Source organism: Ovis canadensis, chromosome 3 (assembly GCF_042477335.2).
Source record: "Ovis canadensis isolate MfBH-ARS-UI-01 breed Bighorn chromosome 3, ARS-UI_OviCan_v2, whole genome shotgun sequence".
NCBI classification, from domain to species: domain Eukaryota; kingdom Metazoa; phylum Chordata; class Mammalia; order Artiodactyla; family Bovidae; genus Ovis; species Ovis canadensis.
In genome coordinates, this window is record NC_091247.1 from 18,381,280 (window position 1) to 18,395,820 (window position 14,541).

General features: G+C 43.2%; 1 protein-coding gene across 1 annotated transcript in view; it reads right to left on the reverse strand.

Annotated features, from left to right (window-relative positions):
- Positions 1 to 14,541, reverse strand: part of MBOAT2 (membrane bound O-acyltransferase domain containing 2) — a 103,533-nt gene that overhangs the window by 42,386 nt on the left and 46,606 nt on the right. Inside the window, exon 3 of the mRNA XM_069582572.1 lies at positions 10,455 to 10,532. Within this exon, the coding sequence (XP_069438673.1) occupies positions 10,455 to 10,532 (78 nt within the window). The remainder of the gene's footprint in view (positions 1 to 10,454; positions 10,533 to 14,541) is intronic.

A 14,541-nucleotide genomic window follows, 5' to 3' on the forward strand; every position in this document is an offset into this window, starting at 1 on the left:
CAGCCTTCTTTATGGTGCAGCCCCATTACCTGAGTCCACCTGTGCACATTCTTATTCTAACACATTCAGATGTAACAGCAACACCCAAAGTAACAGCATTATTTTCCAAGGGACGTGTGTTTGTATTGTCTTCATCTCCATGTTAACATAGTCTTCCTACTTCAGACAGAAACCCTTGACCCAAGGGAAAGAAACCTCCCTTCCTTGCTCAAGGATGACTGGGTCCTTAACAGAGATTCAGCTTACAACTGGAAACACAACTTAGAATTCAAAATCTCCAAAAGAGATACTACAGTGACTAGACAGTATAATGGAATCTGAATCGGGTCCTTTCCCAAGCGCAGGGTTTGAGGATATGATGTGTGTGCGTATGTGTTCAGTTGCTTAGTCATGTCTGACGCTTTGTGACCCCATGGACTGCAGCCTGCCAGGCTCCTCTGTCCATGGGATTTTCCAGGCAAGAGTACTGGAGTGGGCTGCCATGCCCTTCTCGAGTGGATCTTCCCGACCCAGGGATGGAACCCAGGTCTCCTGCATTGCTTTACCACTGAACTGCCAGGGATGCCCAAGAGGATATGATGCTATGTTCTAAAGATTCTTCAGAATCCAACAGGGCCTGGACATCCTACTGCCTCTCACCAAGTAACAGGTTTTCCTTTCTATGAGAGTTGAGAATATTTAAAAACCTCAGATCCTAAGCATAATAAGCCTAAAGGCCATTGCGTCTTTTTGGATAAAAACTATCTGTATCTTTGTGCTAAGGAAGAGTAGCCAACAAATGCAAGTCCCTCACTGTGTTCAGGACCCTACTGGCTCCCATTACCTCTCCTCGATCAATTCAGGGTACTTCTTTTTAACGACACATTCTCGTATCATAAAGCTGAATGCTTAAGTAATAAAGTGCAGAAACAAAAAGCCTGGGCACTGGGTGTGATCAGACACACCCAGTTCTCATCCCAGGTTCCCCTCTTACTAACCTGCTACTGGGGAAGCAGATCCCCTGGTGCGCCCATCTCCAGGGCTGTTGCTAGGATTAGTGCAATCCAAGCACCCTGCACAGCAATGGATACACAATGATTGCTGCAACATTACCTGCTATCAGGATAAGATAATGTAAAAAACCACTTTAGAATTACTTCTGGTTTTCTGGTTGAAATACTGCTTCTAGCTCAGGACAGCACAGCAACACCCAAAGGGCCTGCACCTTCACTCCAAGCCACTGAAAGGCTTTCAAGTACCGTCCACAGAGAGCGGAAAAGAAGAACTTTTATTAGAGTCCAGGTTCCTTCCTGCCACGTTTTATTGCCTCTCATGGGATCATGGGTTGTCCTCAGGGATGTTAGTACTTTCCCCTGCAGAGTTTCCGCTGAGCCATTAACCACTGCTCATTACCTTCGTGAGGACAGATCTCCAAGTGACTTGAGGCTTCTGCCTGCCAGATGGCATTTCCAACATCCTCATTCCTCCCCAGTGGAGTCAAGAGTTCCTCATGATATCTCTATTCAGGAATCCACACTGCAGGAGTCCTGTGAGCACCGGCAGTGACAGGTGACGACGGACCCCTATCCCACCTGCTCCTCAGGGGCATGGAACACTGAGCTAAAAGCACATCAGCTAAAACTGCCTGGTCCTTCCCTGATCTCACCCCCAGCCCCAGGGCCGTGGCTCCACAACCAGCCTCAGGGGTGGATAAGCAGGGAGGGAGGCAGGAAACACCAAAGACCGCTGGTCAACCCACCAAGCATGCCATTCAAGGCCCTCAGCACAGACGGATATCCTCTGCTCAGAAACAGCCCACCAAAAAGAGATGCCAGGAACTTCCCGGGGGTCCAGTGGCTGAGACTTCATCTTCCAATGCAGAGGGTACGGGTTTGATCCCTGGTCAGGGAGCTAAGGGCTTCCCTCATAGCTCAGTCAGTAAAGGATCTGCCTGCAATGCAGAAGAACCAGGTTCGATCCCTGGGTCAGGAAGATGCCCTGGAGAAGGAAATGGCAACCCACTCCAGTGTTCTTGCCTTGAGAATCCCATGGACAGAGGAGCCTGGTGGGCTACAGTCCATAGGGTTGCAAAGAGTCCGGCGCAACTGAGCAACTAACACTTCACAGGGAGCTAAGACCTCACATGCCTTGCAGATCAAAACAAAAAACAAAAAAAAAACATAAAGCAGAGCAATACTGTAACAAATTCAGGAAAGACTTTTAAAATGGTCTACATTTTTTAAAAAATCTTTAAAAAAAAGAGAGATGCAAAAAAAAAAAAGAAAGCCCACAAACATGCACTCAACAGAACAGAGAACCTCTTCTTCTAAGCTTCTATCATCCATAGGCTCAACACCGAGATTATAAAAAGTGGAAGGTCCCCACCACCCACCTAAGCAGTTCATAGTCTGGCAGAAGAAAAGGTGAATTAGAGCAACTTTGCGAACCCTAACAACACCTCTGATGTGACATCAGTGGGAAGAGAAAAACCCAGCAAAGCACCTGCCCAGGAATGGCCTCAGAAAGCAGCTCTTCCAGCATGGGAACCCTCTTGGGAGCCGAGCCCTGGACGCAGGGAAAAGCACACCTGGGGGCCCAAGTGAGTCAGCTGGTTTAATGCAGTTTAGACTCAGAAAGGTAAAGGGGACATGACTCAGGTCCCAGAGCTAATGAAATTTAGCAGAACCTGAATCAGACCCATAAACATCTACCCCAAATCCAGTGCTTTTCCAATGAGTCATTAGGGCCACCTGGGGAGAAGGCGGAGTTTAACCTTGGTCTCTTCTCCTGCCCAAGGCCTGCTGCTCAATTTTATCATCACTTCAAGGGGATTCCGAAGAACACATGTTTTAGTATCTCCCAATATTTAAAAATATATTTCAGCATAAGTTCTACTTCACATCGAATATCTGTGCTCTGTTTCCAACTGTTTCATTCTGCTGAGCACACAGTAAATGGCTGATGAAGATTTTTTTTTTTTTTACTGCTCTCCAAGCTGGTAGGCACCCTCGGCCCAGAATGCACCCTCTTTTGTAAGGACAATCACAGTGTGATCACCAGTTTGACAGTAAGTGTCCTGTAGAGACTGAACTCGTCCTTTTACCCATCAGTGGGTCCCAGCATAACGTTACAAAAGCTTGCTGCATGGCTGACACTGTGCAACACCTCCAACTCAAGGGTGCCTCTCAGAGGGTAAGGACCACATCTCTACTGTCTCTGGTTTGTTCAAAGGGGTGGGTAGCTAAGCCCATGTGACTGTGGGTTGAAGTTCACTTTCCTACAGGTTTTACGACGTAATCCCATACAAAACTTGGCAAACCCGCGAGGCAGGTGTGGTTTTACTGGATGTGTCTATATCTTTTATATGTTTCCTGTAGGTCATTTGCTCGGTTGAAAACTACCTGCCAAGTTATCAAGAAAAGACTTCAGTTTAATCTCCAAAGGCTAACAGGCTCTTTCCGTATTAACCATCTCACAGGTCTGCTGTTTAAGAGCAATATTGCATAGGAACCTGGAATGTCAGGTCCATGAATCAAGGCAAATTGGAAGTGGTCAAACAGGAGATGGCAAGAGTGAACATGGACATTCTAGGAATCAGAGAACTAAAATGGACTGGAATGGGTAAGTAAATTTAACTCAGATGACCATTATATCTACTACTGCAGGCAGGAATCCCTCAGAAGAAATGGAGTAGCCATCATGGTCAACAAAAGAATACGAAATGCAGTACTTGGATGCAATCTCAAAAACGACAGAATGATCTCTGTTCATCTCCAAGGCAAACCATTCAATATCACAGTAATCCAAGTCTATGCCCCAACCAGTAATGCTGAAGAAGCTGAAGTTGAACAGTTCTATGAAGGCCTACAAGATCTTTTAGAACTAACACCCAAAAAAGATGTCCTTTTCATTATAGGGGACTGGAATGCAAAAGTAGGAAGTCAAGAAACACCTGGAGTAACAGGCAAATTTGGCCTTGGAATGCGGAATGAAGCAGGGCAAAGACTAATAGAGTTTTGCCAAGAAAATGCACTGGTCATAGCAAACACCCTCTTCCAACAACACAAGAGAAGACTCTACACATGGATTTCACCAGATGGTCAACACCGAAATCAGACTGATTATATTCTTTGCAGCCAAAGATGGAGAAGCTCTATACAGTCAACAAAAACAAGACCGGGAGCTGACTGTGGCTCAGATCAAGAACTCCTTATTGCCAAATTCAGACTTAAATTGAAGAAAGTAGGGAAAACCTCTAGACCATTCAGGGATGACCTAAATCAAATCCCTTATGATTATACAGTGGAAGTGAGAAATAGATTTAAGAGACTAGATCTGATAGATAGATGCCTGATGAATTACGGATGGAGGTTCATGACATTGTACAGGAGACAGGGATCAAGACCATCCCCATGGAAAAGAAATGCAAAAAAGCAAAATGGCTGTCTGGGGAGGCCTTACAAATAGCTGTGAAAAGAGAGAAGCAAAAAGCAAAGGAGAAAAGGAAAGATATAAGCATCTAAATGCAGAGTTCCAAAGAATAGCAAGAAGAGGTAAGAAAGCCTTCCTCAGTGATCAATGCAAAGAAATAGAGGAAAACAACAGAATGGAAAAGACTAGAGATCTCTTCAAGAAAATTAGAGATACTAAGGGAACATTTCATGCAAAGATGGGCTCGATAAAGGACCGAAATGGTATGGACCTAACAGAAGCAGAAGATATTAAGAAGAGGTGGCAAGAATACACAGAAGAACTACATAAAAAAGATATTCATGACCAAGATAATCACAATGGTGTGATCACTCACCTAGAGCCAGACATCCTGGAATGTGAAGTCAAGTGGGCCTTAGAAAGCATCTCTATGAACAAAGCTAGTGGAGGTGATGGAATTCCAGTTAAGCTATTTCAAATCTTGAAAGATGATGCTGTGAAAGTGCTGCACTCAATATGCCAGCAAATGTGGAAAACTCAGCAGTGGCCACAGGACTGGAAAAAGTCCGTTTTCATTCCAATCCCAAAGAAAGGAAATGCCAAAGAATGCTCAAACTACCACACAATTGCACTCAGCTCACATGCTAGTAAACTAATGCTCAAAATTCTCCAAGCCAGGCTTCAGCAATACATGAACCATGAACTTCCAGATGTTCAAGCTGGTTTTAGAAGAGGCAGAGGAACCAGAGATCAAATGGCCAACATCCACTGGATCATGGAAAAAGCAAGAGAGTTCCAGAAAAACATCTATTTCTGCTTTATTGACTATGCCAAAGCCTTTGACTGTGGGGATCACAATAAACTGTGGAAAATTCTGAAAGAGATGGGCATACCAGACCACCTGACCTGCCTCTTGAGAAACCTGTATGCAGGTCAGGAAGCAACAGTTAGAACTGGACATGGAACAACAGACTGGTTCCAAATAGGAAAAGGAGTACATCAAGGCTGTATATTGTCCCCCTGCTTATTTAACTTATATGCAGAGTACATCATGAGAAACCCTGGGCTGAAGGAAGCACAAGCTGGAATCAAGATTGCCAGGAGAAATATCAATAACCTCACATATGTAGATGATACCACCCTTATGGCAGAAAGTGAAGAGAAACTAAAGAGCCTCTTGATGAAAGTGAAAGAGGAGAGTGAAAAAGTTGGCTTAAAGTTCAACATTCAGAAAAGGAAGATCATGGCATCTGGTCCCACCACTTCATGGGAAATAGATGGGGAAACAGTGGAAACAGTGTCAGACTTTATTTTTCTGGGCTCCAAAATCACTGCAGATGGTGACTGCAGCCATGAAATAAAAGACGCTTACTCCTTGGAAGAAAAAGGCAATGGCACCCCACTCCAGTACTCTTGTCTGGAAAATCCCATGGACGGAGGAGCCTGGTAGGCTGCAGTTCATGGGGTCGCGAAGAGTCAGACACGACTGAGCGACTTCACTTTCACTTTTCACTTTCATGCACTGGAGAAGGAAATGGCAACCCACTCCAGTGTTCTTACCTGGAGAATCCCAGGGACGGGGGAGCCTGGTGGGCTGCTGTCTCTGGGGTCACACAGAGTCAGACACGACTGAAGTGACTTAGTAGTAGTAGTAGATAACATATTGAAAAGCAGAGACATTACTTTGCCAACAAAGGTCCGTCTAATCAAGGCTATAGTTTTTCCAGTGGTCATGTATGGATGTGAGAGTTGGACTGTGAAGAAAGCTGAGTGCCAAAGAATTGATGCTTTTGAACTGTGGTGTTGGAGAAGAGTCTTGAGAGTCCCTTGGACTGCAAGGAGATCCAACCAGTCCATTCTGAAGGAGATCAACCCTGGGATTTCTTTGGAAGAAATGATGCTAAAGCTGATACTCCAACACTTTGGCCACCTCATGAGAAGAGTTGACTCATTGGAAAAGACTCTGATGCTGGGAGGGATTGGGAGCAGGAGGAGAAGGGGACAACAGAGGATGAGATGGCTGGATGGTATCACTGACTCGATGGACATGAGTCTGAGTGAACTCTGGGAGCTGGTGACGGACAGGGAGGCCTGGCGTGCTGCGATTCATGGGGTCGCAAAGAGTCGGACACAACCAAGAGACTGAACTGACTGACTGACTGAAGGGCAGGTCCCTAGTGCTATATTCCAAAATCCGAGGCTGTTCTTTGGAACTCAGAACAAGTCTTCCCACAGGAAAGTTAAAAAACACAAAACTAACATGAAGAGCACTTAGGTTCCCACGCCCGTCCACAAAAGCTCTTTGAGTCCATCATCGGAACACCACAGGCCCCAGCCACAGTGTGCCGCCTTCTCCAGGGAAAAGGCCTCCCACTTCCCGGCCAGTGGGCCGGATACACGGCTCTACCCTGCTGCCTCTTCTAACCAGCATTTTTAGAAACTATCTGCTTCATCACAATAATTCACAGCAAATCAGGAATAAAGTTCATTATTCCATCATCTGTACTATCACAGGTTTAAAATTACCACTTGGCAAGCTTTATTTCATATTTTGGAAACTAGGAGGAAGAGCAGGTGTCCGCTTGCCTCTGTCTTTTCATGCCCCTGGAGCAGGAGTGAGTTTAGTACCTGGGGTTGGCCAAATACAGTCCACCTGCTTTTTGTGTTTTTTTTTTCTCTCATCCTTTTTATTGGCAAGAAGACACATTAAGATCTGTGATGATAATGTAAACATCCTTTCACAATCAAAATTTAGTCCTTTCCTTCGTACTTTAGATAGTTGGGCAGTTATTTCACAGTCATGTGAAAATGAGACTATTTCAATTACAGAAGCTAAATTCCCACTACAAGAGCGATCAACGTTCAATATCTTTTGACTGTAAGTAAAACTACTTTTTGTGCCTATAGGACTCCCCAGACTCCCCTATAGGACTCCTACAAATATTTATTTTAAAATTTTTTTTTTTGGATAAATGAGGTCTGATGGATTCATGGTCAAGTTCATTGTTCACATACTGTCTCATGTACAACAAGAGGACTGAAAAAAGCTATGACAAGACTGTGTATCCTATACAGTCTAAAATATTTGCTCTCTGCCCCTTCACACAGTCTGCCAATCCCTGCTCTCAGAAATGACGGGCAAACTTGTGAAAGTTAATTTATCCCCAAACTAATTAAGGAGACTCAATATCCCAATATATAGGACCTTCTATTCCTAAATACTCTTTCTTCTTTTTGCCTCTATCACTTAAGGTTTTTACATTTTTCCTTAAAAATTTCAAAGCTTATATGAAAATGTAGACTAGAAAAAGCACTGAATTCTAGAATAAATTTTAAAGGTAAATTATCTCATTATGGATCAGAATAAAATAGCATATATGTTAGTGTTAAAGGAAGCTACAAAAATAAAGCTTATACTATATTAAAATATTTTAATTTACAAATGGACTTGTTACAGAGATTGCAAAAACTACACTATGAATAGCTTACAAAATGTACAAAAAAAAAGAGATCCAAGAATTTTTAAACTGTTAAATACTCAGAGAGTCCAAATCCTTCACTTAAAAAAATTTAAACCCTCAATGTTCAAAGAAACATATTATACATACCATGTAAAACTAGACTAAAAGAAATAAACAGATGTGTATTATATTTACATAAACAATAACTTTAAACAACAGAGGAATGCTATAAGCCCCACCGAGCATATTTGAATTAATTTCTTAAGTTCGAAACCATTGAACATTTAAAATTAATGTGAAAGTCTGAGTGAAAAAGGGGATTAAAGGAAAAAAAAAAGAAGGAAAAAGGCAAAATCAAACAGAAAAACATATCAGTATAAACTAAAATGGAAGGGGTTAAAAGAGATAGAAAGACACACTTTCTAAGTTAATCACTTCCTCTTTATTGCCAATACTTGTAACTACTGTGGCAAATCCGTCCACCCTCACCTGCTCCACTGATGGCGTCAAACTCTAAGCACCGGCAGCACATACGTGCACAGAACGTACCGTAAAAGAGCGACAAAACCAACAGCCTCCGCCTGCGGGCCCACAGCCGCACACCCAGCAGAGCTTTCTACCCCCAGAGAAATGTGCTGTGTGTGCCGCTGAATACAGAGGCCACCAGCCACCTGTGGGGGTCGAGCACACGCCATATGGCTGTGTGGCTGAACAACTGGGCTTTAGACGTTGATTCACCTAAATCTACAGGCCACACGTGGCTACCAAGCCAGACGGGGGCTGAAGCTCTACAAGGTAGCTTCATCGACTGCCACTGCCTTTCAGAAAAATAAACCACTTCCTTTGACTGAATTTACTAACCCTTCCTACTTGGGGGCTTCTCAGGTGGCGCCAGGGGTAAAGAACCTACCTGCCAATGTAGGAGAGGTAAGAAATAAATTGCAGGTTTGATTCCTGGGGTGGGAAGATCCCCTGGAGGAGGGCATGATAACCCACCCCAGTATTCTTGTCTGGAGAATTCCCGAGGACAGAGGAGCCTGGTGGGTTATGGTCCAGAGTGTCACAAAGAATCGGACACGACTAAGCGACTTAGTGCCCACGTGCATGCACGCACGTGCACACACACACACACACTTCCTACTTAGAAGCATGTTATGACTTCCATTCACGCAGGTGTATACAAGTCCCCTGTTCTCAGTAATCCCATCAGATGTTCCTTCTTTTTCCAGATTTACAACATGAAGCTCCTTTTCTCAGATATTAAGTACAGTTTCACCTTGAACCTGTCATCTGTGTGAGATTTCATAAGCAGAGTTGCAATGGTGTAAAAATTGCTTCACATGATACATAATCAAAATATTTTACCCCTCCTCTTAAAAAAATTAAGAGTCAAAACACCAAAACCTGGAGTGCTGGCACACAGCAGGGGGAGGGATCAAGAAGGCAGGGGGCACCACTAGAAACTGAGGGAAGACATGGCATCAAAGCAGATGGGGTGACCCATGAATCACCGAAGATGCAGAACAGAATGAGACTTGGCGGGGGGTGGGGGGGGACTATGAAATTAGCTACAGGTCCATCATTCCTTGTATGAAAACTCCTGAAGCCACACATATGTCAGGATTCAGAGACACGGTGCACCACAGGTAACACAGAACACTCCCAAGGATCTGCCACCAAGCTCTGTGGGTACCTCGGCCCCTGGGTGTTCAACCATATCTATTTCCAGTGTCCAGTGTCCTCTCTGGCCCAGACCTCCACACCAGCTCCCAACATCGATTAACTGTCTCACAGACACTCTATAAAGTCCACAGGCACCTATTCAGCAAATGCTCAGAGTGTTTACTATGTACCAAGCACTGTTTTAGGTGAATATCTTGCCTGGAGAATTCCATGGACGGAGGAACCTGGCAGGATCCAGTCCATGGGGTCGCAAAGAGTCGGACACGACTGAGCGACTAACACCCACACACACACATTGTTTGAAATGCTTATCCCCTAGACATGCTCCCCAACCCCAGGCTTCCCTATGCTCAGAAATTCTGATTCCATTTACCTTACTATTCACACCAGGAACCTGGGGTCACCCTGACACCTTTTTTCCCCATCAATCACCAATTCCTTCCACACGTGCCTTCTAAATCTCTCTCTAATCTATTTGCTTACTCCATCTCGGCACTGCTGTTACCCAAGACTAAGCCAGTGGTCCTTACCCGGAAGTGGTCTGGCCCCGCAAGAGATGTGTGAAACTGTCTAGAAACAGCCATGGTTGTCACAACCTGGAGAGGAGAGGCTGCCAGCGCCAAGTGGGCAGGAGCGACGGATGGTGCTCAGCATCTTACAGGGCGTGCAACAGTCCCACCCACCAAAGAATGATCCGGTCTCAGCCATCAGTAGCCCTGAGGCTGAGAAACCCTGCTCTGAGTACACGAAAGAGTGATGCATACCGAGGATTTTGCTTTTATATCAATTATGGTCTTGAAAAAATGATCATAATTCAGAATAATTTTTAACGTGGTAAAATTCTGTTGGGCCCGATTCAATTATGTTGGAACCCGTTTTATACGTGAATAAAGCACTTACTTGTGCATGTTCTCCACTCCTATTATGATCATGATACAGTAGGAAATTCCACTCTGTACAAGAAAATGTAAGGCATACCTGTAAAAAGTAAGAGCACTGTTAGAAGGGTTAGAAGGGCCTACACACAAACATCAAGTTGAAATGATTCAGGATAAAAAGGGCTTATGCATAACTCAGAATATTCCCCCCCCCAAAAAAAACAAGGCAGCAAACCCTCCAAAGCCTAACACTGTGTGGATACCCTAGAGGAGTCTCATCTTACAAGCCCCACAAGGGCTGGAAAAATAAGGACTCCAGAAAGCCACACTTGGGGGCTGAGCATCCCACATTTCCCAGCTACACCAAAGCTCCATGGGGTCTTGAGACTGAAGCATTATCGCTTTTCCATTACTAAGGCACAAGTATGAAAAGGAGTGAGAAACATGGGTTTCAGAATCGTCCTGACAGACATCACTTAATTGTTCACCTGACTGCGCCAATACAGCTGCGGTAGTCTTTGCAAGTGTTACTTACAAAAGAGCCCAAAATACTAAATATCAGAATTCATTTAAAAGCGGGTACACCCAAATTGATTTATTCTGAAAATACGATGGCTCGAGTCAAATAAGTGTCCTTATACAAATCTAGTCAATCCTTAATTTGCAGTAATCCATCTACGAAACATTCTCACAGAAATAATACAGTGTTTTCTAATGTTCTAATGTAGAAATACACCATTAAATGAGAGAACTAATTTATCCATCCATTTCATAAAAGTCAGGCAAAACACGCTTTAGATCTCTGGTTTTAAAATCCATCCATGGGACTCCCTGGGTGGTCCTGGTTAAGACTCTGCCTTCTAATGCAGGGGATGTGGTTCAGTCCCTGACTGGGGAACTAATATCCCACATGCTATGTAGCTACTGAGCCTGCACACCATGACTAAGATTCAAGCAGCCAAATAAATAAATACTTGAGAAAAAAATAAAATCCCTCCAAACTATCCCTAAGATTACACACACGCATGCTTGCGTGCGCACACATGCAAAATTTCTATTTTCTTTCCCCTCTGATAGCATGGATAATGTATGAAAAAAATGGTGAAACCATTGCATATAATTTAAAGTATTAATAAAGATCTTAAACTATGATTAAAATTACTTTCTAACCTAAGCATCACAGAATAACAGGCACCTCCACTGTGAAAAGCTACTTAATTATTTATTCCTTCTTAATAAATATGTTTAACTTTCCACAGAAATATTACAAATAAGAAGTAGGCTCCAAGACAGGTATAGAAGAGACTTATCTTACCCACTGTAGAGAGTTCATCTGCCTGTCTCTTCCTCTGCCTAACAAATACACACACACACACAGACACACACACACACACGGAAACACACATACACACAAACACACACACAGGGAAACAATGTTGGCCTGGAATGCTACTATATAACCAGAAAGCTGGCACTCAGAAAAACATATGTGTCCATAAACTGAAACAGAAAAGAACTGGCTACTGTGCTAAGCTCCCTTCTGCAGTATTATGTCTTTCAGACCTGACCACCACCACTAGTTCCATTTTACAGGTGAGAAAAGTGATGCTACCAAGGCTGAATAACGTGTCCAGTCACAGCGCTGCCAGGCTTAGGCACCCACAGTGGAATCCAGGTCTGTCTGGATTCAGTCTAAGCTCCAGTCCATTACCCTGCACTGCTCTCACATAGCTAAACAAGTAAATTAAAAGTATAAACTAATTCTCAGTTAAAAGAAATTTATAGATGATGGGTCAAAAAAAAAAGAGCTGAGGCCAAATACAAGTAGGTAAAAGAGTCAACTATATTTAGGCAACCACTAACACAGTCTTCCAAAAGACAACTTGTCAAAATCAATAGGAGACAGGATTGCCTTCGAGGCTAACAGAGTGCTAAAACGCAATCCAGAAGGACACTCTACTTTCCCACTTATATCAAGTAGCAAAGAATTATCTTTTACCTGGTGCAGAGGCATAAACAATCTCTTTTCCCAAAGAAAGGAATATAAAAAGTTTCTCCTTCAAGGAAAGAATAGAGTACGCTTTTTTAAAATCCTAGTTATCACGTAGAAATCGACATACTTATGACCACCTGACCTTAAGGTGAGCTCCTCGGGACACTGGGATAGAGTATCTGAGAAGACCTCACAGCAAGAAAGCATCCTCCCCCATCCGTAAACACCTCTCCCTCCAGCAGGACTCCCAGTCACATGGGCCCAGGAAACACGGATCACATCTCCAACTTCTCTGTGTCCACAGACCACAAAATGAAGGGTGTCTGGAGCTGGTCACTTTGGACAAGCCTTCCCCACCCCTTACAACATGCAGTGGAAATGCAGACACAGAGAAAAGACTTTCAGACATAGTTAGGGAGCGAGAAGGTGGGATATTAGAGAGAGCAGCATGTAAACATATACATTACCATGTATAAAACGGATAGCCAGTGGAAATTTGCTATATGATTCAAGGAGCTCAAGTCAGGCGGTCTGTGACAACCTAGAGGGGAGGGATGGGGAGGAAGGAGGGAGGGAGGTTTAAGAGGGAGAGGACATATGTATACCTGTGGCTGATTCATGTTGATGTATGGCAGAAAACAACACAATATTGTAATTATCCTCCAATCAAATATAAAATAAAAAATTTTTAATGAAGAAAAAAATATGCTGACAAAACACATTGAACACCGACGTATATATGGGTAAAATGTGTAAACTGGAATATGCTTGAAAATATTGCAGAAAAATAAGTTGAGGAAAGAATGAAATAGGAACGGTAGAATTTTAACAATTGTTGAAGCTGGATAATGTGCCTTTGAGGGTTCATTCTACTATTTTCTGTTATTTTGCATTTGAAAAGCTCTGTGATACAAAGTTAAATACACACCCATGGCATGATTTAAGATAAGTTTAAATAGAAATCCCCTGAGAAACTGAAGAAAACTTTGATGTTGTCCAGGAAGGGGAGAAACCATGCCTAGATCTGATTTAAGAAAGCGCATAGAAACCCTGGGACTCCACACACACCTACCACTGGCAGGGCCTATCAGAGGACTGGTCACGGGGCAACAAGGCAGAGAAGGAATAAATAACCCCTAATTGAATTTTCATGAGTTTCTAGGACACATGTACGGTTGCCAGAGGAAAAAACTAGATTAAGAAATACCAGGATATTTCAGCCCTACCAAGAATCAAAAACAACCTCCCAGAACAAACACAGAGTCATTGTCAAAATCCACCAGTCTACACCCCACAGCAAGAACTACCTTAAACCATCCACCAAGCGACTGCATTGGCATTCTCTCAGGGAATCTGCATCTCAAACAACAATCTGCCAAAGAGCAAACACAGCCAATGAGCCAGCAGCATAAGCTCTCAGTTAAGAAGGAAATGGTGAAGGACAAGGAAGCCTGGCATGCTACAGTCTGCGGGGTCACAAAGAGTCAGATACAACTGAGCAACTGAACAACAACAAGAAGGAAAACTCAGGAGGAATCACCAAGAATCCTTCTACTGAGCGTCTCTGCTGTTTAGCCAAGACACTGTGCTTTCCTGCTACAACCACCGTCATCTGGGACAAACAGGAACTACGGGGTGTCTGTATGTATTACAAGAATAGTCCTGATAATGAAGAAAGGAGCCAAGTGGAAGAAACACAGACACATGGAGCATCTGAAGGGCCATAAATAAAAGCTTTCCATTCATAAATAATTCTTCCCCACCAAAACCAACCCAACCAAAAACCTCATTCAGCTAATGGCAGAATATAAAAAATGGTAACAGAGTTCTATTGATGGGCTTTACCAGCCTCTTACAAGCCACTTGTACGGAAAGGAACAAGTTATTTTAAACGGTTCATTTGTCCTGACATAAAAGATCTGCAAAATAGGTAGAAGAGCTACTCATGACAGAATAAAATGTCTTGATGTCTTTTCTCTTCATTGGTCCTTTTTCGTAAGTTATAAACAGCAAACTGTCCTCTGAGCCCAAACTGAAGAGACAGAGCCCACTTTCCACTCTTTATCTTTTCTATTAAAAATAAAAAATGTAAAACATTAATAGGCTAAATATAAGG